The 26,575-nt window shown below is 43.3% G+C and overlaps 1 protein-coding gene across 1 annotated transcript in view; it reads right to left on the bottom strand.

Annotated features, from left to right (window-relative positions):
* The window catches only part of Usp10 (ubiquitin specific peptidase 10), a 63,150-nt gene that overhangs the window by 27,236 nt on the left and 9,339 nt on the right, over nucleotides 1-26,575 (bottom strand). The window contains exons 2-4 of the mRNA XM_076839643.2: nucleotides 13,432-13,500; nucleotides 6,219-6,279; nucleotides 1,419-2,450 (exon numbers count right to left, since the gene is read on the bottom strand). Of these exons, the coding sequence (XP_076695758.2) occupies nucleotides 1,419-2,450; nucleotides 6,219-6,279; nucleotides 13,432-13,500 (1,162 nt within the window). The remainder of the gene's footprint in view (nucleotides 1-1,418; nucleotides 2,451-6,218; nucleotides 6,280-13,431; nucleotides 13,501-26,575) is intronic.

Raw genomic sequence — 26,575 nt, 5'->3', positions numbered from 1 at the left:
AAGAAATATATTAAATGTATTAAATAAACTACCCAAAATAATGATGGTTAATCTATAGATTTTTTTTTTCATTTTAAGGAACCTCCAGAAAAGCAGGATGATTCAAAATAATAGTGGAAGAAATAAAATATTCTTTAAAAACAAAGCAAGAAAGACAGTAATCACTTGCTGTCATCCTACTGCCATCCGAGACGGTGCTCTCTTGTAGTGGAATCTGGCGTGCCTGTCTTGGCTCACTACACACTCTGGCACTGAATGCTGTCAAGAGTGCTAAAGCAGAAGCACACAAGTCTAAATGAGTCTGCCTACAACTTGGCTAGTGGGGCAACGGCCTGAAAAGCTGGCTGCCAACCTTGACAGACTCACACCTAAAGCAGCAGCTGTACTGCTGAGGCACAAAAAAACCACACAGCTCCTTGGAAGCTCTGACTCCTACCTTCCCCTTAAACCCAACCTGTGAATTACACTGTTCACTTTACAGTAGTAGGGATTGAGCCCAAGGGTGCTTCACCGATGCACTATATCTCCAGCCCTTTTTATATCTTATTTTGAGACAGGGCCTAAGTTGCTAAAACCGAACTAGAACTTGTGATCCTCCTCAACCTCAGCATCCCGAGTAGATGAGATCACAGGCATTTGACACCATGCCTGGCTACTTTACATTTTTACTGTGAGTTGAAATAAAATGTTAACTTTGGGCTGCACTCAATTTTTCTTTTCTTGTCAACAGCTGGCTTAGGTGTGCTAAAACTCTGAATAAAATCCATCTACTCAACCAAAGTAGTCACTAAAAAAGAAAAAACTGGGCTGGGATTGTGGCTCAGTGGTAGAGCGCTCGCCTAGTATGCATGAGGCACTGGGTTTGATCCCCTGCACCACATAAAAACAAATTAAAAAAAAGGTATTGTGTCCATCTACAACTTAAAAAATATTTTTTAAAAAGGGAAAACCCTAATGATATTCACAAAATGCCTCCTTACATCTTAAGAAATACAAAAAAAGAAAGAAAGAGTACAAAGTGAGTACAAGTCAGGGGTCATAACACTGAAGTTGCAGAACGGCTGTCACAGGGAACAGGCTCCTTACACATTCAGCAGGGGAGCTGAATTACCAAACCAAAAGGCAAGAAATGGAACAGGGATCTATAACCAGAGGAAGGACTCATGACAGACAAGAACTGTTTTTCACTTAACGTGAAGGTCTGGCATCCCTCCCGTGTGGTGTTCCTGCGTGGTGTTCCTGAGTGGTTTACCATCAGACAATGTTTGTTTAAGACACAGGCACTCTTTCAAACTCCCCCAACCAACTATTGCGGCTGTCACCAGAGTGCGAAAGCAAGTCCCACTGTCTTCCACTGCTCCCCCCAGTCCACGAGATGTGTGCCCATCTTCACTCACCCTGCACCTGTTTAACTGTACCTGCAATCTTTATGGCTACAGGATCCTCTGAAACTGGAACAAGCCCTTCTTTGACTTCAACCTGCTTTTCAGAGACCAGGGGAGATGGGGTAGGAGGAGAACACTTGGTTTCCACATAGGCCACAGGTGAGGAGGAAGAGGGCTTAGAATCGTGGAAGAGGCTGGCCCAGGACTTGGCAGGCTGGCTAATGGGAATGGTGCCGGGCGCAGAGACCATGCTGTCAGCAGGAGGTGACACGCTCTCGGGCTTCGCTGGGTCCAAGTCTATGCTTTCCACAGTGTGCAACTCCACCCCGTTGGCAGCTGTGCCCTCACCGGAGGATTCAAGTATTTGTCCATTTGCAACTCCAAGGTTTTCAGTAGTATCAGTACCAGAGTAGGGCGGAGCCACAGCTGTCCTTAGCAGGCTACCTGCAGGGAGGCAGGGCTGCTCAAAATCAGTCCCATGGCAGCCCTTAGGCTGCCCCGCAGTCCTGGCATCTCCATCCAGTGCTCCAGGGAAAGGACCGTCAGGCACAGTGTCACCGATGAAGTCCATGGAGTTCTGAGGGCTGCCACAAGTCCTCGGCGTAACAGGTGGGAGCACATCACCCAGAAACCCTGTGTCCTCAGCACCCACGCTGGTGGAGCCTGCTGAAGCGGCGTGGCCGTTGACCAGGGCTGCTGTGGAAACACTCTCCTCGCCCCCATCTTTCAAGTAACTGTAATACCCAGGAGGCCGTTTTTTCTTCTTTTTACGCTCTCTTTGTCCAAGACCACCAGAGACACCATCATTTTCCAAAACTTCTGCCTCCACATTAGAACTGCTATGCAAAGTGAGGGCAGAGACTGGGCACTGGCAGTCAACAGTGCTGTAGTTCACCTCTTTATCGATGCCATCGGGGGTCTTTCTGGAAGTTGTACAACCAAGGATAAATTCAGGGGCCTGAGGATTCAATGTGCTTGAAATACTGTAGCTGGGGGTTCTCGGCAAAGTGTCACTGGGTTCAATTACTTCATTAACACCAAACTCAATTCTCTGATATTCTTGTCCTGTTTGGAGAGAAACTGATTAGTAAATAGCCACTTAGTTAAAACCATGGCTCTATAAACTATGAAAGTGCCAATAATGACTCATTTTATTTTTGAAAACTGAAACCTCAAATTGTTTTCCTAATTTAACAAATCTATAATATATTTTATTTCTAGCCAGGCGTGGTGGTGCACACCTGTAATCCCAGCATCTGGACTTCTAAATATCTCTTTGGAACTTTTTTATACTTCCTCCCTGTTAGCCATAATCTACATATTCATTAATGACAAGCTGTACATATCTTCATAGCTCATTTCTCTGAAATTAGGTTGAATATGAGAACTGTGTCTTTCAAGAGACTTCAAGCATCAATGTTACTCTCTATTTGACTAAAAGGTTTTAAGTTTGAAGCTAAGAAAAGGACACATGACTTATAATTCATTTTTAATGCAAGAGTGAAGATGTCACTGAGTCTAGCATAAGGGGCCAATGTTTTTTCAAGGAACACATTTCAAGAAAAGTTATCACACTGCACCAAGAATGGTGTCCTACTAGAGAAAACTGAATATGTTTTACCTTGGCTCCAAAGTCTTTTTTTAGGAATAAAAAACACAGACCAGTTAGGCACAGTGGCATACACCTGTAATTCCAGCAGCTTTGGAGGCTGAGGCAGGAGGATCACAAGTTCAAAGCCAGCCTCAGCAACTTAGTGAGGCCCTAAGCAATTTAATGAGACCCTGTCTCAAAATACAAAATAAAAACCGGCTGGGATGTGGCTCAGTGGTTGAGCACCCCTGGTTTCAATTCCCAGCACCAAAAAGAAAAATACAGACCAATAGAAGCCAATGATGTGCTAGTCAATGGGAGGGAAGAAGTCAGGTGCCTAATGGCCGACTGAGCTGAGTCTTCCATTTGTTTTAGTATCATAACTGGGCGGGCAAGAGGTGCAATCCTGCCCACAACAACAGAAAGTTCTTGGGAAAGAACACTGATCATGATTACACCTATCAGCAAGTCTACACTTAAAGCTACCAACAGGACAGCCTGTGTCCTCTGATCCCTGGGTATTCATTTTTTGTTTCCTTCATTAAAAAGAGAATGGCTATTCTGTCTAGGGGCTGACTGTCCATTCTGCTTCCAGCATTACCTACTCATGATATGTGAGGCTGCAAAGCTATGTGGACGGAGGTGAATGTGCCTGGGAGAAGGACACCCACCCAGGGAACCCCGAGATGCTGGTGCGGGCTGTAAAACCTCATGGACTCAGCATGCTGCTCAGGTAAGGCTGTTTCCAGCAGAGCACTGCCTTCCCCACCTCGACTCTCAATCTCAGAGCGTTACATGAGCTGGGGGGAAGTAGCGTGGACACAGTTGCTACGATGTGCCACCCCTACCACCAAGACGTCCACCTAGTACTGTTTGGCTGGCATCACTGGAAGGCGAAAATCACAGCCAGGACAGTTCCTCTTCCCAAGGATGCTAACAGTGGACACAAGTGCACTGCACGGTGGAAAGCTCAGGCAGAGCCCAGTGTGTTGGGAGAGAGTGGAGGAGGCCTGCGGGCATGGTTTTCAACATGGGAAGACAGGAAGGCTACACTCAGGTGCTGCAGGCAGATTTGCTGAAGGAACCAGAAGCAGCTCAGATGAAATGACAACATCCCAGGGCAGCGACTGTCAAAGGGTGCACAGTACATGCAGTACAGTGGCCCGAGGTGCAAGGTAGGGGGCAGAAAGTCAGAGGTGAGCAAGGCCAGGTCCCCATGCAGGAAGTTCACACTTACTAAGGAGATGGACAAGCCAACTGAGGAGGAGGATGCAGAGAGTGAGGTGAAGCTGTGACTGCTGCTAGGCACAGGACCAGGTCATTTCAATAAGAGCTACAGAGAGGTCCGTGGAACCTGGAGGACAACTAAATGGGGTGGGGGTTGAGGCGAGGCTATGAAGAGCTCTAGAAACTGTCTAAAAAGGCAGAGCTATAAAAAGTGATGCTAGGAGGAAGTGCCTGCAGGTGGTCTGCTGCAGCTGGCTGTGGTGGGAGGCAGCAGAGAAAGCATCTTAAATCATTCAGCCAACAAACACACGGAGGGCTTCAGCCTTCTGGATATACACTGTGCAGCTGACAGGTATTCAGAAATTAATGTATCCCTGCCACCCACAGCTGGGCTTGCTGAAAGGGAGGCAGACCTATTGCCATCCAAGGGGGCAGGCCCATCAACAGTAACCAAAGTAATGGAAACACAGAGCAAAGAGGCTTCAGAGACGGGGCCTAGCATGCAGGCAGGTGGCAATATTCCAGCTGTGTTTCCAGTAGAATAAAAGAAGGATTAAGGGAGCAGAGAATGTAGGAGGAGAGCCAAGAAGTACAAAAGCCTAAAGGGGGAGTGGATGAGAGGGTGTGGGACCAGGAAGAAAGCACAGGAGGGAGAACAGAGCATCTGTAAGCACAGAACATGCAGCAGCATATGTTCTCTGCGAGCTCAGCAGAGGCACAGGAGGAAGGACCCAGCCCCAGCACGTGCAGTCAGATGGAAAAGTGGCCTAGAGGCTGCAGCAGGCTTTTGGGTCCCCAGAACTTCATCTGTTTTATTAATCATCCTCAGCTAATATTAAATCTGCACTTTCCCCTATAGTCTCCTATATTACTGTTTCTTATAAAATGGATAACTTTAGATACAATCACTTTCAATGTTACCATGTACAATAAAAGGTTAACTTGGTAAATCTTTTTTCAGAAGTCTTACCACACTAACTAAAAAGGGAATCAAAACTCCTGGCTCTCCAAGAAATAATATTCTTTCAGGGGCTGGGGATATGGCTCAAGCGGTAGCGCGCTCGCCTGGCATGCGTGCGGCCCGGGTTCAATCCTCAGCACCACATACAGACAAAGATGTTGTGTCCGCTGAAAACTGAAAAATAAATATTAAAATTCTCTCTCTTTTAAAAAAAAAAAAAATACTCTTTCAGCTTCTCAGAGGCCAGCAAGGGCCTTTAGTGCGAACTGAAAATGATCTAGACAGGTTTGAGCCTGAGACAGCAGCCTGTGCTGATTGCAGAGCCTTCTAGCATTTCAACACTGGTGCTGAAACAAAAGGAAATGGTTGCATCTCAATAAGTGCCATCCCTGGCCATCAGCCCAGGGTCTGTGACCAAGTCCAAAAGAGGGGCACACCAAGAAATGAAGCCTTTCCCTGAATTCCCAAGAGGGCAACCACAGGCTGGGGCAAAGAACAACAGTTCCAGATGGCCCTTAGATGTCCAAAAACTACCCCCAAGACCACCCATCCCTGGGCCTGCTGCTCCCCCAGCAGCAAAACGAGGAAACTCTCTTGAAACCTAAGCGTGAGGCTATAAAGAATGGCACACGTGTGGCACTGAGAACACTTAAGAAAAAAACTAAACAACCATTCCCTAGGCTGAACCCCGAGTCTTGGACTTGGAGGTCCAACACACCCCTTAGAGCCAGTTTGCCAGTCAGAGCAGCTCACTGATGAATTACACTGTGGATCAACAACTTAACGCTACAAAGAAATGTTGACTCAAAAAGCATGAACCGGGGCTGGGGATGTGGCTCAAGCGGTAGCGCGCTCGCCTGGCATGCGTGCAGCCCGGGTTCGATCCTCAGCACCACATACAAACAAAGATGTTGTGTCCGCCGAGAACTGAAAAATAAAAATATTAAAAAAAAAAAAAAAAGCATGAACCAGAGGACAGCAATGTTTGCAGGTAGCAGCCCACCAAGGACACCTGGCCAGAACCGAGTCGGGAAATAGAAGAGAACCAGCTTACCATCAGGCAGTTCATCTGCAGCCTGTGTTCCACACAAAGCTGTTCCGCTGTAGGGAGGGAGCTGCACAAGGAATCAGAAAACAAATTTTAATTCAACAGAAAGTTAAAACCCAATACTTCCTACTGCGCATTAAGGCAACATTTCATTAAAACCCTTTATCCATGCAACTTCTTTTGACATTACTTTTACTAGAATAACATACATAGTGAGTCTGTAAAATCTAAAATCAGCTTTTATTCCCTTAAAGGAAAAAAAACCACTATAGAAATGCTTTCAAATATTTATCATTATGAAACATCCAAAAATGAGGCCAAATTTTTAAATGAACTCCAACAGACATGGAAATTGACTACAATAAATGCTTCTGACACAGACTTCTTTCCTTTTCTTGGGCTATTGGTGGCTGACCACAGAGACCACAGACCCTCTGCTGTCCGCTAGTGAAGATGACTCTTCCTGACCATCTGCACTCTTTTCATGACCACCACAGCACAGCAGCAGAGGTTAGGACCAGGTCTACTGTCAGAGAGCAGAGAACAATAGCCCACCAGAAAGACGGGCCTGAGACCATGGCTCCCTTTTAAACACAGTACCCCACGCATAAATGAATCGATGGCTAGACATCATGTTTCTTGTTTGAGAGAAAGCAAATGACACAATCAGACTTCCTTGTAAAAAGCAGGATCATACTGTAAACCTCTCCAGTACTTCTTCCTAGCTAGTCCATGTTGGTCCAAGAGCTGGGAATGCTTCAAATGGCATGTGTGGAAAAAGAAAATTTAGGAGAAGGAATTATGTAAGAAAGAACAAATATCTGCTACCTGGAAGCAAACAGAATCCAAAACACCATCACTCTGTGCAACCCTTCTCCAAGTCTGCTCACACATCCATGCAGCACAATGGCCTGCAAGTCCAGATGGGGCTGGGGCCCACTGGGGTGGGAGCTCCCTGGCGGCTCTCACCCACTGCTGTTGTGGAGCCTCTGCCTGAGTGGTTGATGAACTCTTAGCAAGAGAATTCGGCAATCAGAACGGATAACCCCTCACAACTACCCCTAAGCTCTTGCCCCTGAAAATAATGACAAACAGGAAAGCAAGGGGAAAAAAAGAGGTGACTAGAAGGGAAGCCAGCACCTCAGGACCTGCAGCTGTATACAGTCTCCTGGTCAGGAGGCACCATACTCAGCACACAGACAAGTGCTGACATGGACACTGCACCTGGCCCCTGTAGAGCAGAGACCAGTCCACATGTCACACTTCAGTGGACTACAATCAGAGTAGAGGCATGCGTCTGTCCAAAGCAGTGGGCACAGAGCTGTCAAGGATACCACGAAGCATGACTCTGCCCTACTTCAGTCACAAGAAGCAGTGTGCAAACTCTCATCCTAACATCTGCTCCTTCTGCCACTGCCAATGACACACAGTGTCCCCTGGAGATGGAGATCTATCTATACTATTTTGAATTACTGCACAAAAATCTCATCAAGAAGCCCAAAGGATGTCATAATCCCATATATCAGAAGAAAGTTCTCTTTACACCTGTACTTTGTTCTCCATGGGGGAGAAAAGACTGAAAAAATAATCTTCAGCCTCAGAGGCAGTGAGCTGGGAAGACTACCCATGGACATCAGAAGCACTCCCTGACAGGATGGCCCAGCAACACAAGGCAATGCTGTCCGAGTGCTCAGGATATGCTGGACACGTCTTCCTGCTGCTTTCAGGAAAGGGGTCTGTTTCCATGGAGTACCAAGCAGCAGCCAGGGCTGAGCGTCCCAGGGAAGTGAACAAATGCACCTCTAGGAATCTGTATAGGAGGGTCCAATCACAGACCACCATCCAGCTCAGGTACATTGATGCCCAAAGGATGTCACGATCTCATGTATCAGAACAAAGTTCTGTATTTTAGCATTTGCTTTGATTCGGTAATGTGGGGATTACTCGATGCTGGATGAATTCCAGCATTACTAAAGTGGTTTCCCCCCTTTGGGCACATGGCACCTTTCATTCCACAAATCTCAACCACACATAAGATACCCCTTAGTCTCTGATAACTGGATAAAAATATAACTTGATACAATAAACACACAGTAAAATAAAACTGGAAGAGTAGTTCAAAGTTCACTCTTTTTATTTTATACAGCTACTTATAAGAATACAAAATCTGGGCTGGGGTTGTGGCTCAGTGGTAGAACACTTGCCTAGCATGTGTGAGGCGCTGGTTCGATTCTCAGTAGCACATATAAACAAACAAATAAATAAATAAATAAAGGTCCATCAATGACTAATACAATTTAAAAAAAAATACAAAATTTTAAAAATCATAGCAGACATAAAATTCCCCACACAAATGCAAACTGAACAGTACAAAAAGCCAAAATCTAGTTATTTCAGATTTAATATCAAATCAACATAAGTCTGAAAATACTGCTCCAGTCCTGGACAGGCATCCTGGGCAAAGGTCATGCTTCAGTCTCCTCCTGAGGTGGCCATGTTTTGCTCCCCACTGGAAGGACCCTTGAGAGGCAGGACTCCTCCCATGAAGCCCCATAAGGACACCAAATTCAGATCAGTCTTAACTGTGCATCACAACCTCCCCCCCAACACACACACACACACACACACACACACACACACACACACACCTATAGCTGCACTAGGTTACTGTGGGCTTGTTTAGTGGTGGCCAAAGTGTATGTTGCCTCCAACACAGAGAGTCTAGATGGCTACAAGAAAAACAAGCATTTCCTCCCTATTTCAAGCACTAACAACATGATTATGAAGGGGTAGAAATGTGCTTATTAAATGAGTTGAAGGCATTTTCCCCACTGGGGAAATTTTTAAATCACCTTGGTTTATAAACTAGAGCAGAGCCCTAGAAAGTTACCAGTTACCTTTAAAGAATTAAAATAATATTTAGCATCACCCACATCCATTAAACTAATGGCCACCCTGTCTTACCAGGGGCAAGCTTTCCAACAAGCAAACCATAGACAACAGAGCTCTCACTGAGAGGAGTGTGGCTTGGGGAGGGTGGAATGCTGTCACAATACAGCAATCTACATTTCTTAATTTGGGGCTTTTCAGTTCTGGGCCTCATGCAAAGAAATGCACGTCATCAACTTCCTAACAGTTAAAAAAACACGTATGACAATTAGGGCCAGGTTCTAATTTATGCTACAGCCATGTGATAGAAAAGGTGCATGAATGAAGTGCAATTATTTTACTATAAGATAAGATCAAAGAGTTGTGCAGGAAGTGAGGGGCCAGTACTCAGTCCTCACAAACCCCTCAAACAGTCACTACTTCATAATTATATGTCATTATAAAGCAGGTTCTTGAAATGTAATAATTATAATATTGAGAATAACTAAAGCCGATTATGTTAATTAGTCAAATTAATTAATTAATTAATTTGGCCCTTTGGTGAATAAACAGCATTTGTCACACTCCCTCAAACTTTAATGCATGCTCAAAAAAAAAAGAGGAGGAGGAAGAAGAAGAAGAGGAAGAAGAAAAGGAAGAAGAAGAAAAAGTCCAAATAAATGCAGAAACACTGAGATTTCTAGAGCAAACCTGATTTTGATGAGAAACAGCCATTGCTTCTGCAAATGCAAGTTGTGGCCTGACCTGAACCTCTGCACCATTCCTATTTCACAATACATGCTACATGTCGGGTATCAGACTAGACATTAGCGAATTTTAAAACATTTCTGTAAAGTAAATGGGCATTCTCTAGTTTATCAAATTAAAAACATAAGGAAAGAAAAAAAAAAAAGGAAGCATGAGGAGATAAAGAAAGTGCCCAAGACAGCCCAGCCTGTTTAAATGGGGGAGCCAGGGGGAACAGAAGTTGGGCTTTATCATTTTTAAAATACTTCATTACATTACAAAGAGAAGTTAAGTTGCAGTGTTCTTGGCAAGCGCTGCCAGGTCTTCCTATGATTCAAAGACAAATTATTTTAAATGGATCATTAGCAGAATCTATAAAGTTACAACTCAACACTAACACTTAGGGAATATGAAATCTGATTACATTTTTCCTAATTAAATGTTTTTTATTGGAAAACACTAAATTTCAGAGCTTGTTCTACAAAATTCTAAAACACACAGATACATCTTACTGCCTCAGGCAATGTAATATAACTTTCACTTTTTCCTGGCTCAGACTTCAGATTCCTTAACATAACGATATCAATGATCACAAGAGATGGGAATGACTTCGAATTGAATGTATTCAATTTCCAAAATGAAATCTGACATAAACTTTATTTTCTTTTTCCTAAAGTGAAACAGAAGGAAACGAGCATAAATCTTTCTTACATCTATACAGCCTAAATACAATGTTTTCAATATATTCTTTTTTAGTCTTACCACCACAACTCTAACAAGGTGAAGAAGAGTAAAAGACCTGCCAAGGTTAAATGGAAGTGCCCCTGACAGACCCCAGCCCTGGACTTCAGGACCCTACTCAAAGCAGTTAGCTCTCCCCACCCATTTTATCCAATGAAAGAACTCCATGCATGAATATTTAATGTACATGCAAACATACGCTTGTGTGTACTTATCAGTGAAGGACCTAAGAGGCTAGTTAAACTTCATTAAAAGTTAAAGATGTGGGCTGGGGTTGTGACTCAGAGGTAGAGTGCTTGCCTAGTATGCGTGAGACACTAAGTTCGATCCTCAGCACCACATAAAAATAAAATAAAGATATTTATTGTGTCCACCTATAATTAAAAACTAATATTTAGGGGGAAAAAGTTAAAGATTTGATTTCTTATATTCTTCTCTCCCTTTCAATCCCATTTTCAACAGCTTCATATCTAAAATATAAATCTGAAAAGATGACAAAGACATGTTATTCTTAAACTAAAACAGATATCATTAATCACAGAGAGTAGACATTTTAAAAGAGGACTGGAGCTGGGAATTTCACTCATTGGGAGAGCACTTGCCTAGCATGCATGTGACCTGGTTTTATTCCGTAATACAAAAAAAAAAGAATGAATGAGGGTTGTGGCTCAGTGGTAGAGTGCTTGTCTCTACCACTGGGTTCGATCCTCAGCATCACATAAAAATAAATTAATTAATTAAAGGTATTGTGTCCATCTACAGTTAAAAATATTTTTTAAAAAAAGGATGAATGGGCTGGGGCTGGGGCTGAGCGGTAGAGCCCTTGCCTAGCATGTGCCGGGCCCTGGGTTCAACCCTCAGCACCACATAAACATAAATAAATAAAGGTATTGTGTCCAACTACAACTAAAAAATAAATATTAAAAAAAAGGAATGAATCAATACCTGAATGATTAAAATATAACAATGTCATTTTCAGGAAAACTCATTATCATAAAGCTATTAATTGTTTTATAAATTAATCCATAATTTTAATAAAATTCAATTGAATTTTGGTAAGATTCTCCATGGGGTTTGGCATGCTGATCACAAACATGCCAAAACAAAGAATTAAGGGTGCAGGGCAGTCAAACACCTGTGAATTAGGTTAGGGTTCCCACTCTACCAGAAGCCTGAAACAACCAGAAGACTTCAGACAGGGCCCGCAGCACCACACAGACAGGGCCATCAACACCTGAGGGCCGTGCTCTCAGCAAATGGTGCTGAGAGCACAACTGCGGTGGGCAAGGGAAAGTCAGAGCCCTGCTGCCTCACAAATACACAAGTCAGGACTGTATTACACACTCAAGTGTAGAAATAAAAAGTTTAAAAACCCCAGACAAAAATGTCTTCATCCCTCTGGGAAGAGAAAGAAGTCTTTCTTCAAGATTGTTTTGTTTTTTTTTTTTTAAATCATAAATCCAGAAAACATGAAAAAAAAAATCAACACATTTGACTTTAAAGTCAAAAAACATACTCCCCTTTCCCAACAAAATACCCCAAAAAGTGTATGGCACATGAGCCTCATGCTAGGAAGAGGTACCTGTAACATGTAAGTCCAAAGATTATTTATCCTGCAAATCAAAAGAACAAAATAAGCCACATGATTTGAAAATACAGGTAAGATATAAAGACAAAGTAACTCAAGAAGAGAAAATCTACAGAGTCAAGGGACGTGTGAAAATAATGAGTTAGCATCAATTATCTGTAATCTTGGAAATGTGAATTAAAACAATGAGAATCTGGGCTGGGGTTGTGGCTCAGTGGAACCTGCCTAGCTTGAGTGAGGCACTGGTGTTCCAACCACATGAAATTAAGGTGCTCTCGGCAAATGGTGCTGAGAGCACAACTGCAGTGGGCAAGGCAAAGTCAGAGCCCCTAAAAAAAAATTTTTTTTAAAGAGAATCCAGAATATGCCAATACTGAGAATTTACATTGATTTTTTTTAAAATGTGAAGAAAAGCCAGGTGTGGTGGCACTGCCTGTAATCCTAAACAAAATAGAGTTGGGGGTGTGGCTCAAGTGTCCCTGAGTTTAATCCCCAGTACCCACCCCCCCCCCCCCAAAAAAATGTGAAGAAGAAAACCTGCAGGCTGGCTGAAGGGAATGCAGACTGAAAACCTCTCAGACAGCAAACCAGTAACCAATCACCAGGAAGACTACAAAAGCGCATTTCCCCCAGGGGTACAAATCTGGGCCACCCACCCCACATTCAGAGGGACTCAAGGATACAGGACAAACTATGTCTATGTTTTTTTAACAGCTGAACCTAAGACCAAAATGGTCCTCAGGAGGACATTTAAATAAACTATTGCATTAGAGCCATGGTACTGAGCAATTAAAATCAAAGAACAAAAATAAATGTATAAGCACAGATAAGCTGAAGCATACAACAGTAGCTTAAAATAAACTACAAAGAATGAACACAATATATCATTCACACGACATTTTGAAGCCCGCAGAACACTACAATTCACTCCCTGGAGACAATAGATGTGCATGTAGCCTAGGTGAACAACATAGTCAGGAACCGCACGTGGCACCTGCCACAGAGCTCTTCCAGGGCACGGAGGGGAATGAGATGGAGGCAACAGGCTCCAACTGCATCTGTAATGGTTTTTTCATTTTTTGAAAATATAAGGCAAATACAGAAAAATGTTAATATTCATCAAATCTAGCTGGTGGGTTCAGGCATTTCTCATATTAGTCTGTACTTTTCTGTAGACTGGAATTCTTCATTCAAAAACAAATTAAAAATCGAGAAGCAAATACAACCATTAATTGTATTGATTTACATTTATTCACTAAAACAGCTTTGTCTTACCTCAACTGAAGAGCGAGGAGTCACAAAGAACTGATTGAATTCATCAGGACTAAAATCTCCAAAAATATACTGGGGGAAAAAAAAGAGAGAGAATCAGCCATCACATAAAAAATATAAATCATTTATATTCTCCCCAAAATACTAGGTATATGGTAGCAATCCTATGCAATATTTGGGCCAGAAACCCCAAAATCCTTTTACAACTTAAACTGAGGACTGCAAACTGAAATTTTTCTATGTGTACTATTTACCAACTTCTAAAAAGAAAAATCTTAAACTTTTCCATAAACTGTCAAAGAACACTACTCTAAAATTGACAAAGTTTCTTGTGAAACATGTCAACTGTGTACAGCAAGCGTAGTCCTGCTGATGGGAGAGATTTCTGATCCACCAGTATTTCCGGTTTGCCTTTGTACCTCCATTCACTTTTCTGCTGACTCATGTCACCACCTCCATTTCAATTTTCCCTAACATAGCAAAAAGCTGAAAATGAGTTTCAAGAGGGAAGAGAGGTAAATCCAAAACAGACAAGTGTTAATGATCCTGATTAATGATCTCTAAGTATGTAATTTCTTTATTTTAAAAATGCACTTGAACATGATGCACAGACACATACAGCAGATAAACGCAGCATCTAGCTATGAGACTTGATTTCACAGATTTTTGGAAAAACACATGGCAAAAGCACAGATGAGCGCCAGCCAGTGCCCACCAGTGTATGCTTCCTGGAGTTGCAAGAAGTCAGTCACTGACAAGAACCATCGTTGAGTGATTTCCACAGCAATTCCTTGATCTTTACTTGAAAACTACTAAGTGTGGGGGGCGGAAGGAACAGTCCTCTGCTCTGCACAGCTTAAAATCTATTAACTTATAGGGAAATTTATATATGTATGCCTCAAAAATAACCTGTAACTAGCCACGCGCAGTGGTGCACACCTGTAATCTAGCAACTCGAGAGGCTAAGGCAGGAGGATCTTAAAAGTTGGAGACCAGCCTCAGCAACTCAGAGAGGTCCCAGGCAACTTAGTGAGACCCTGTCTCAAAATAAAAATAAAAAAGGGTTGGGGATGTGGCTCCCTGGTTAAGCATCTCTTTGTTTAATCCCTGGTAATAAATAAATAAGTAAATAAATAACCTGTAACTAAATATTAGATAAATGGATAATACTCATTACTATAATAAATGCAGAAAAATGGTAACCAATTTTCATCTCTGCTGGTAGTTTGCCCTGCATAGGAAAGAATCAGCCCTTGAGGGAGGTCTCTTGGTCAGCCCCCAGCAAATAAATGTCTCCACATACTTGCAACAAGCCCACAACACTATGTGTTAACAGTAATAGTGAAAAGTTACAGTCTCAAAATGATTTAGGGGTGATCTCAGATCTTCTTATCTTCAGCAACAGGGGGGAAAGTTTAAATTTCACTCAGGCACATCCCAAGAAATGGAATGGTGAAAAGGAATTGGGGAAGTTATTAGAAAATGTGGAAACTAGCCTACTAAATGTAAAGAGCTAAATTTAAAACTCAACAGGTTTTAACAGCAGAACAGCAAAGCTATAAAGCAATGGAACAAAATAATTGGAAAGTTCAAGAAGTTACTTTGTTCCTAGAATTCCACAGTACTTTTTTTTTTCCATAGAATTCCGCCCCATTGTCAGATTATTACTCAAGTGCAAAAGAAAACTAACATTCTCTGATGAGGGGTGGAGCACTGTGCTTAGCAGGCATAAGGCCTTGGGCTCAACCCCAGGTTGGGCAGGGAAGGTGAAGGGCAGAAGAGGAAAAGAAAGAAGGAAAAATAACACACCCATTTTTTGGAAGGGGGAGTGCTCCTTATAAATTCCAGAAAATGAATTCAAAAGGTACAAGAGTAGTAACCAAGGAACTGCTAAGATATTGCAAGTGTGAAGTTAAAACTTAAGATTCACTAAGAGCATGCTGCACTAAAAATCATCCATTGTATCTTCTCTTAACGGTGATACCAAAGGATCTATTTTAATTCAGAATGTGGAAAAGACATATAATGAGATAAGAACTGGAAATGTCCTATAGGATTGTTAGGTATTTTCTTTGGTCAGGTTTTCTTCTAGAAAACTGAAAATGAACATGAAGTATTGATTTACAATTACACTTCTCAACACACTTTACTGAGTTCATATGTAACTCCAGTCTTTTAAAAAAAGATCTAGATCTAAATGGGGGCATAATGTCATCCCAGCAATTCCCAAGGCTGAGGCAGGAGGAGTGCAAGTTCAAGGCCAGCCTAGGCAACTTAACAAGACTCTGTCTCAAAATTTAACAAAGTGGAGAATGGAGATGAAGCTCAGAGGTAGAGTACTCTTGGGCTTAATCCTTAACAACCCTTCCAAAGGAACTATAAAAGAGGCCAAATATTTATTGAAGAGCAAATTCCATCCAGTGGACATAAATTACACCGCCTTGCTATCTTAATGGCAACTATTTAACTAAAATGATATCTGACTCAAGGTTGAAGCATGTTTTGTGACACCTAAGAGTTTACAAAGAAATTCAAACACAGGGATTGATGCCCAGCACTGGGGGGGGGGGGGGATTATTTTTAGGGTTGGGAGAATGTGATTTGGCAGTACATTGATTACCCAGCATTCAAGAGGGTTTGATCCCTAGCACCATCTCTCAAAAATAAAGATTTTTTTAGATTTGGCAAAATGCAGAATGTTACCAAAGGCAAAGGGTGGGGACTGTGCAATTCAAAAAGATCACATCATGTTTCAGATCACATAAAGCTAAAGAGGAACAAAAACTAAATGCAATACCTGCCCCGGCTGGATCTGGAGTCACAGGTAGGCACCATGAGGGACAAGGATCTGGACCACAGCATGGAAGCACCCTGTATCCGTGTGAGCTTACATGGTGGGAGTTGCAGCCTGTGATGACGTGGGAGAAAATCTCTCCTTAGGAAAGTCACTCAGGCATTTAGGAATAAAGGAGTTCTGGAAAAATTAACTGATGATTAAGTGTGTCTGATTCTGAGTCTCTGGTCTGGATACCCTGTGTTTCTCTGAGGGGGAATTCAAGCACCCAAAATAATTCAACAAAAGGAGTTAAGTCTTAAGTGGATCTGGGTAAAGGAGAATCTGAGCCCTCTTTGTAAAATTTTTCTTCTGGCAACTTTTGTAAAGTTGAAATTATTTCCAAATAATAAGCTTCAAAGAGAAAAATCTAAAGCTGAAAAACATATTTACTCCTCTCCTTATCTGAATGGGAATGTTTTCCTTTCTGTGGAGGATTAATAAATTTAAAGTCTTTTAAATAAAGGGAAAGATCTATACATCTTTGGATAAAATAAAGATGTGCCTGACTTCACAGGATTCATACTCTAGTGAGGAAGGAAATGCCACTGGTCACATGAATTAATTACAATTAATTTAGCAACTGAGACTAAAAAGTAGGAACAAGTCCATTCTTTCCTTTGTTTCCAAAATCCAGTGCAGGACCTAGGACATACAAAGGGTTGCTCTAAGGACAAAACAAAGCAGTACCTGAAGGCCCTGGTAAGCCACACGTGCTACAGAACGTCTGCACTGCTGTCCCTAATTCTGACCTTCCAACCGCTCCACCAAGGCTGTAAGGTAAATGCTGGGAAGCTGCCTCAGTCTTGAGGACCCCCACCAAAGTTGAGTACATCAGAGTCAAAAAGAGAACAAGAATGCAGCTTGTGAAGGGCCGGGACTGTGGCTCAGTGGTAGAGCGCTTGCCTAGCATGTGTGAGGCGCTGGGTTCAATTCTCAGCACTGCATATAAATAAATTAATAAAATAAAGATCCATCAATATCTTAAAAAATACATTAAAAAAAGAGAGAGAGAGACTTACTAAGCATTCCTCTTGCTTGTGCTGTGGCGCATAGAGTTCAGTTGACTCTGCAGTGAGGCATCAGCCACCCACATTCGTCTTTTGCAGAAGGACCATGTGTGTCCACCCCATCCCGGACTTCCAAAATTTATATTATTCACATGCATTTATTTTCTGCCCCTTCTAGAGAGGACATGAAAAAATAAATACTTCAGGAAAGAGAGGGCAAGCCCACAACACAGATGAGAAGGAGACACAGATGGGATGGGACCTCACTGAAACACAGGCCCCTGGCTTGGTCACTCTTGGTTTTGTCTTTGGAGTAAACTGGGGGCTACCTCAGCTATCAGAGGGCCCTGGGAAGGTGTTGGGCAAAGCTGGATATGCCAGTGTCTGTGCCAATGGAAAAACAAAGACATTAGGCTCAGAAATAAATTCCTCAACCTCAGCCCAAAGACGGGGAGAAGGAAACAGGTTTATCACCACCTGCACACCTATAGCTTTTCTACCCAGACTAAAGGGAGCCACAGGAAACCACTTTGAGGACAAAAACTGAGGGTGACTGCTAGAGCCTTACACTAGGGGGCGCCAGAGCACAGCATTCTGAGTTCTTAAACTTCCAAATGCTTCAGCTCTCTAGCAATTCAAAAGCAAGTATATGTAGGCTGCCCCTAAATTAATGTTCTTTGCCTTCAAAAAGGACGATGGCAATAGATCAGGCTTTCCAGGAGATAATTGTAATTTCTTGTATTGGCACCATTCTTTTTTTTTTTTTTTAATATCTCTTTTTTTAGTTTTCGGCGGACACAACATCTTTGTTTATATTTGGTGCTGAGGATCAAACCCGGGCCACACGCATGCCAGGCGAGCATGCTACAGCTTGAGCCACATCCCCAGCCCACTGGCACCATTCTTAACAGTTTCTAAGCTGGACGACCATCACAAAGGCTCCAGAACAGTCTCCCATTTACAGATGAAAAGCTAAGCCAGGCAGGGTCCACCATCATGACCAAGTCACACCAAAACAGGAGAAACTGAGAAATGGGGCTTCTCCTCCCTCATTTCCTTATTCGAGTAAGTAAACATTAAGAAGAAGCAACTTTTCTGAGTGATGAAAACCTGGATTTCACCTATAAAATGCTGGACTTCCCGACCTTGCAATTCTACAAGAATCTCCTGGATTTGACAAGGATTAAGGAAAATTGGTTTGGAAATGTCATCAGGCTAATACATGTGATGACCTGATGAACCCTGAAAACATAAAGCTGAGAGAAAGAAACCAGATACTAAAGGTTACAAATTTTAAGTCTCCATTCCTTTTAAGTGTCCAGAACAGACAAATCCAATAGAGACCAAGCCGACTTCCTACAAAGCTAAGGGATAGGGGCAACGAGCAATAAGCACAACAGATTGGAGGCTTCTTGTGGGGTAATAAAATAATCTAAAATTGACTGTGGTGATATTGCATAACTTGAGAATATACTGAAAGCCACTAAAAGGCACACTGACTTAAATGTGTGAACAGCGGGGCATGTGAATATCTCAAAGCAGAAGAAAAAGCAGTCAATGTTTGCTTCAAAAGGAAAAATTATTGATCACAACAGTGCAGGATGGATGCTGACTGAAATCTATGAACAATCACATGGTGCTTTCAACTTTGGAAAGTGATGTGGTTGGTTCTGGGGATGTCTGAAGACAATCAATGCAAAGCAGCAACTTCACTAACAATATTTACTGAGCAGCAACTATCCACACTGACCTGTGTGGGATTGTGAGAGTAACAAGGGCTCAAGACACTGACAGTTTTGTTACAGGGCAAGTGAACCTCCAGTTGCAGTGAGTGTGACAGATGCAAAAACAGACAAAGGACAGGAAGGCAGAGAAAGTCCTGTTCCTCCACTGAATGCACTGCTGCTGCCTGGCTGCCACTGAATTTTGCCTTACTTTTCCCTAGGACACAGAGTCCTGAAAAGAAGGGAACAAAGCAGACAACCCATGTTACAAAGCCACTCTTAGAGACAGCATCTCTCCTTCTTAGGACTCAAAGTACAGCCATTTTGTGGCTAGCTTCATTTGTTTGTGCATTTTATTTTGACCACTAAAGTCCTATCACAAAGTAGTCCTCTCATAGCAGGATGTTGTAGTGCATGCCTCTAATCCCTGTGACTCAGGAGGCTGAGGCAAGAGGATTACAAGTTTACAAGTTCAAAGCCAGCCTCAGCAACTTATCAAGGCCCTCAGCAATTTAGGGAGACACTGTCTAAAAATAAAAAAATAGAAAGGGCTGTAGATGTAGTTCAGTGGTTAAACGCCCCTGGGTTAAATCCCTAGTACCAAAACAAAGCAAAACACACACACACACACACACACACACACACACACACACACACAGAGTAGTTACCTGACATAACATTCTCAAAATATGTACTTGGCTGCATATTCTCTCAGTTCTTTCATGAAGACACTGAACTAAAATTTGTTTCCAAGTAGGATTCACTTAACAGAAATCCTCTTTTTAACAATTTTCCTGTTCTGTCTACAATAGAGCTAAATTGCACAGTGGCAGTTAAATTTTAACTGTTTTGCTAGCACTAAACAGCAGGAAAATATAGAGCCCTCATTAAGTAAGAATTTGGTATGCAGAATCTCCATCACAGACAGCAGATGATAAACTAGGAAGTCAATCAGTAAATACTACCTGGGAGAGAGCCCCAGTGGAAGTTTAAGATCCCTCAAGTTTCATATCCACTATAATTACCTTAGCGCCAGTCTTAAGAAGAAACAGAAATGGAAAAGACACAGAAGACCAACTAAAAAGAAACTGTAGCAGAAATAGTTCGGTCTTTGCTGGGGCCCATACTAAAGGAGGGTAATAAGCTCACTAGCTGCCTGGACAGGGGTGGGGACTCAGAGCAAGGAGGTAGGAAGGAACAGTTTTAGGCAATGGAAATATTCTTGATCTTGGCTGTGGTGGTGTGAAAATGGGTACATTTATTATATCAAATTATTCTTCAGTAAGGTTGATTCTCTTAAAAACTGATGAACAGGAAAGATGGCTGAGGCAGCTGTCATAACTAGGAAAACGGCTCCTGAAGCCCGGGGCAGGCTTTTCACTTATAAGACAGAATTCTCAAGAGCTACGTAAGCACTCACTCACCGGGACTGTAAGATTTCACATCCCTTGGTCCACAGACCTGAAGGCCAGCAGCCATCTAAAATACTCTGCATGCGTTTTCATTCTGTTGTTCCGAGGCAGCAGCCCGGCACCTTTCCTAGGTCACCTGAGATTCCTCCTGGCTGCTCAGGCTTTCCTACCACCAAAACTCTCCAACCATGTCCTCAATTCCTCACTACACACACAGACAATTACTGCCAAAAACACTGAAGCAAAACTATCCTGTTTCACTAAACAAAGTGCTACACAGGCAGAAACTTGTAAGCGCCATCTGTGCTACAGGGTTTTTCACTAAATGAAACATGCTGGAACCAAACCAATAAAAGCTTGGCTACTGAAGGCCGCCTGCCAGGAAAGAAGGCACACCACTAACTAACCCAGAGCTTCATTTTAGAGGAAGTCTGTGAAGAAAAGGTGTGACCACAAACTCTTCTAATATGCTAGCTTTGGACAATCTCATCTGCCCAATGACAAGGGCCACTAGAAGGTGGGTCCTCGCCCTGCTTCTCCTTTCAATTTAGGAAAGAAGTCCACATAGAATTTGCCTTTTAATGAGTTGCTTCAGTTGTTAATGAGAAGCCAGTTTCATAAGACAGGCAGGTCAAAGAAATACAAAGCTGCAAAGTCACCATCTGCTTGAGCATAAAGGGTTCTGAGAAAAAGGGTTCTGAGAGCGGAGACTAGCCCAGCTCCCAAGGAAGAAGTCCATTAGTGACTTCAACTCAACTTTCACCTCACAAGCTGTTAAAAAAATGTCCTCCCAAGGTTTTAATTATGCAGATACAGTGTACTAGCCAAAATTATAATAGTTTACACTCCATTCTTTAATTATATATTGAAGTTCACTGTTAAGATTTAAAATCTTTTGGTAGAAAAATGTAACTTGAGACTTCAAAAAGTCTCCCTGAGGGCAAATATGTGGTATTCTGGATTTGAACACCTGGAAGAGAGGGATTTTTCATCCAAGCAGCTCACCAAGTCCCAGAGGTGCTCACCTGGGAGGTTGAGGCAGGTGGTAAACCCACAGGACAAAGGCCAAACAACCGCTCTCAACCCTGAACCCAGGCTATACTGTAATCAGAACGTCCACAGGCCACACCTGAGCAACTCTGGGGTCAGTGAATTGGGGTAGTGTCCTGGCCTCATTCCAGCATTTTAAATGCTCCCTGCTGATTCTGCCCAATGCCTCCAACTCTGATTTTAAGTTGGGTGACCATTTATCATCCAAACCAGAGGTACATTTCAGAGTGAAAGGATCACTACTAGCTACACTAGGACAATGGGTATAAACCAGAACACATGGTTCTCCTGGTGGCAGAGTGTACACAGAGTCTTAACTAGCCTGGGGCAACAGTTGTCCTGCCTCCCATCCAGCCTCATCTCCCTGGGCACCTGAGACCCAGTTGGCCTACATTCACTCACTCACTGCCTTCACACCTCACACAGGCAACTCTTGCCTCCTCCGCAGCTCTAATGAACTCCCACTTGCCCTTCAAACTCAACACAGGCACTAACTCCTCAGCACGCGTTCCTGAGCTCTTTTATAAAAGCACTGTTCACATCTTGTGCTAACCATGATCTACCTCTGTGATCTCATGTCTTCCAGTTCTGGATCTAGTACAAGGCCTTAAGCACAAGACTTAGAATCTAATAAAGATCTACTGAATGAATGATGATGAAAAAGACCTGAGGTTCAGAGAAACCAATTCTGCCCTAGATCCTTCGAACAATGCAAAGGCCAGAATCAGAATCTGATGCTGCCCACAAGGCACAGACACATGAACAATTAAAGCACAGCAAAATTCAAGGGGCTGTAAGATACAGTAAGGTAGCATTATGCTTGGTACAGTTAAGAATTAAAAATGGGCTGGGGATGTGGCTCAAGTGGTAGCGCGCTCGCCTGGCATGCGTGCGGCCCGGGTTCAATCCTCAGCACCACGTACAAAGATGTTGTGTCTGCCAAGTACTAAAAAAAAAATAAATGTTAAAAAAATTCTCTCTCTCTTTCTCACTCTTTCTTTAAAAAAAAAAAAAAAAAAGAATTAAAAATGTGCTGGGCACAGTGGTGCACACCAGTAATCCCAGCGGCTCAGGAGGTTCACAAGTTCAAAGCCAGTCTCAGCAAAAGTGAGGCACTAAGCAACTCAGTGAGACCCTGTCTCGAAATAAAATACAAATAGGGCTGGGGATGTGGCTCAGTGGTTAAGTGCCCCTGATTTCGATTCCTGGTACCCCTCCCCCCAAAAAAATACCGAAGGACTGGGGATGTGGCTCAGTGACAGAGTGCTTGCCTAGAGTGGACAAGGCTCTGGGTTCCAACCCAGCACTAATGAAGAAAGAAAGAGGGCTGGGATTGTGGCTCAGCGGTAGAACGCTTGCCTTGCACAGGCAGGACCCGGGTTTGATCCTCAGCACCACATAAAAATAAAGGCATTGTGTTTTGTCCATCTATACCTAAAAAATAAATTTTAAAATAAACAAAAAAGAAAGAAAGAAAGAAAAAGAATACTGGAGGAAAACGGTCTAACGGAAGAATATTCACAATGTGAGAAGTGGAGGAAGACACTCCACTAAACCACACATGGAGCAGAGCCCACTGCTTCACAATAGGAAAGGCAGCGCCAGCACTCAGGGAAGGAAGCTGCCCACCCCTGCCATGGCCACTGGCAACCTGACCTACTCTGCCCTCACGCAGCCATCCCTTGCTCCTCAAAAGCATCTCTGTAAGAGTGCCTGCCTCTAGGTTCACTTGTTGCCTCTGAAATGCATGTGGCCACCACAGTGCTTTCTCAATAGAGATCCTGACTGGTCAGGAGAAGCCCATGCAGAACCTTTCGGGTGAAAAGCAGCCCAGACGCCTTCCCAGACTCGCCTGCACCCTACATCCCATGCCACTGTGCAGGGCCTTCTCTTGGGCCCCACTGGCCTGGCCAGCTCCTCACACTGCAGAATTCAATTCCAGAGGCTCGAGTTTGTGAACTCTCTTCCCAAAAAACTTTCTGAGTGATGGTGTCCCCCGTAACTCTCCTGTGACAGCATTTCCTACTCTGGCTTGGAATAGCTGGTTATCTAAGCTCTTTTCCACTGGACTCTGCACTTCCAAATCACCCACTGTGACATAGCTTTCATTAATTAATTTATACATAAATATCTACCAACGGCTGGGAGGTGGCTCGGGGGCATATTTGCCTAGCATGTGTGAGGCGCATTTGATCTCCAGCACCGCAGAAATCAGTCAGTCAATAGATGTTTAATGAGCACTTGTCATGTTCCAACCCCTGGGCACATAACACTGAATAAAGGGACACAATCCCTGCCTCCTTCAACTTGCCTTCTGGGGAGACAGAAAACTACAAGCTCCACTAGGATATAGAACCGCAGCGTACCAGACAGGCACCAGGTGCTCGGGAAGGAAAGCAGGGCAAGACAGCAGGCAGGAGGCGGGGCTTCCAAGGTGCCATCAACGGGCCTCCCTGAGGAGATGGCATGGGAACAGACTCCTGGGAACAGGAGCTGCGGCACTGCTGAGGAGCACAGCTACAAGCAGAGGTCTCCTGTGGCAGCGACCTGCTCTCTCTCACTACTGTCCTCACAGTGCCTGATGTGAGGACAGCCGAGCTCAGCACAGAGTGAGGAATATGAGTGACGCCATCAGCGGGGCTGTCCAAGGACAAGGTGTGGAAATAAGGAGAACCACCACCAACACAACGAGGCCTCTGACTGGGAAAAACAGCCTCTCGCGGGCCTCAGATCTGGGGCTGACTGCAATTGCTCTGACCAGGTCAGCAAAGTTCAGGGCCGTGTCACACTAACTGGAAGGGAGGAGCTCCTGATGCTGTATTTGTATTAGTACCACTTCAGATCTCAGGGCTACACTTGCTGAGAAACAAGGGAAGAATTTCACAAAATAACTTGTATGTAATACACATGTCAGCTAGTTGGATTCAAGACACTACACAAGAGAAAGAGTAGCACTTGAAACCCTAAAGGGGGCTTAAGGACCACTCCCACATTCTCAGTGAAATGACCATCAATCTGAACACTTCAGAAGGCAACCAACTTTTTTAATCCATTAAGTCCCAAGTGTCCAGTTCTGTGAACATAAAAATTATTTCCAAGTTACCATAAGTGGTATACTGGTTACTTGATTTAAGTTTTTATAGGTGTTTTACATCTGGGACACTGGGTTAATCAGCTCTCATCATTACGAAGGACTTCCCCAGAGGGCCGGTGTGTCCCTTGCAGTTGTGCAAGCTACACTCATCTTCACTCCTAAAACTAGAACCACAAGACAAACCCATACACCGTCCTCTTTGTTATTTCCTTCCACTGGTCCCTGTCGAGTTGCTCAGTCTGGGCAAACAACTTGAGTGTCCAAGTTACTGGGCAGTGGGAGCACACAGGAGCCAGATCATACCAGACTACAGAATGCTTCCCTGACCCCTGCCCAGATCTGTCAGGCAGGCGATGGCTCCCTTTGCTTAGTAGTGCTCACCTGGCATACAACATCCCCTCCACCAGGCAAGACTGTCCTTCCACACACTCAGCAAGGGGGTCACACAGGCCTCTGTAGGTGACCTGCCTCCCAGAGGAAAGGCAGCCCTAAGAGGATTGAAGTCCACAGGGTCCACAAAGATGGCTTTACACACAAAATACATGAGGTGTGTTTCCATTTTCGTAAGAAGTGATCAACTAATTAATACAACAAGTCTGTTTCCATTAGATAAAAAGCCAATGCAAAGAAAAAGAACAGCAATGTACTTTACTTTCTTTTTTTTTTTTCCTTAATATTTATTTTTTAGTTTTCGGCGGACACAACATCTTTGTTTGTATGCGGTGCTGAGGATCAAACCCGGGCCGCCCGCATGCCAGGCAAGCGCGCTACCGCTTGAGCCACATCCCCAGCCCCGTACTTTACTTTCTGTTCACCTTAAAAAGAAGAAAGCAGTTTGTCTGTTGTGGGATGGGAGGCCGACTCTTTCCAACCACAGCTCTGGCAAACAGGTGGAAGAGGAGTCATGGCCAGGATGATGCCACAGTGTATCAAGTCACATGCACTGAACTTCCAGTCCAAACTGGAGACTGCTTTTTCTAGAGTTTTCTTTTTCTTTTTTTTTTTTAAAAAAGGTCAGCTCTTCCTCACTGACTAGAACTCTAGTCACAGATGAAAACAGAAATTTATGTTCCTGGCACAAAGAGCAGAGATGGGAAGCAAAGTAGTACCAAGAGCAATTACTTGAAAAGACTATAGAGACAAGAATGCCCTCAAAGGGGAATGAAGGGAAGGGATGGCAATAGGAAAGACAGTGGAATGAACTGGACATCACTTTCCTGTGTTCACATATGAATACCCGACCAGGGTAGCTCAACATCATGTATAACCACAAGAATGGGAAGTTATACTCCATGTATGTATAATATGTCAAAATGCATTCTACTGTCATGTATGATTAAAAAGAAAAAATTAAAAATTAAAAAAAATAATGTCCTTAGCTGACAAATCCTTGACCAGCAACGAGAACGTCCGTGGAACCAGGCTAATCATAGCCAGGATTCAGCAAGAACTGGAAGGCAGCTTCGATGAGCAGGACAGGGGCCGGGGCACTACCTCAAGGCAGGGGTGGAGGCCCCAGTGAGAGCACCTCTATAGCTTTGGGGACACATCTGTACTTACGCTGAAGAAAAACAAATGTGCTTTTGCATCTAACCCTAACCCCCAACACAGGCCCAGGCAGCAAACAGACGCTAGATAAATGTTTATTGAAAAGAAATCATCAGTCACTTAAGGAACTTCAAACAAAACAGAAATATCACTGTGAAGACCCAACATGATGAATCATCAAAGGGGCAAAGTTCTGGGTTTCTCTGACTGGTTCTGCTTGCTTAATTCCTCTCAGTGCTGAAATTGATGATACCCTCTCAGAGTAGGACAAGCTGGGATTTTTGTTGTTGTTCACACATAACTAGACTGAGACAGCAAAATATTTGTCCAAAGTATGATTTATTTACTCCTATTCACAGGTGAAATGAAAAAAGCTGTACATACACCCATACCGGGGTCTGGGACATGCCGGGATGGGGCCATCTGGGCAGGGGTGACACTGGTCTAGGGGCCGGTTCACAGGGATCAGCACTCAG

This window comes from Callospermophilus lateralis, chromosome 18 (genome assembly GCF_048772815.1).
Source record: "Callospermophilus lateralis isolate mCalLat2 chromosome 18, mCalLat2.hap1, whole genome shotgun sequence".
Lineage (NCBI taxonomy): Eukaryota > Metazoa > Chordata > Mammalia > Rodentia > Sciuridae > Callospermophilus > Callospermophilus lateralis.
The sequence above is the reverse complement of the archived record's forward strand: the minus strand, read 5'-3'. Positions and strand labels throughout refer to the sequence as shown.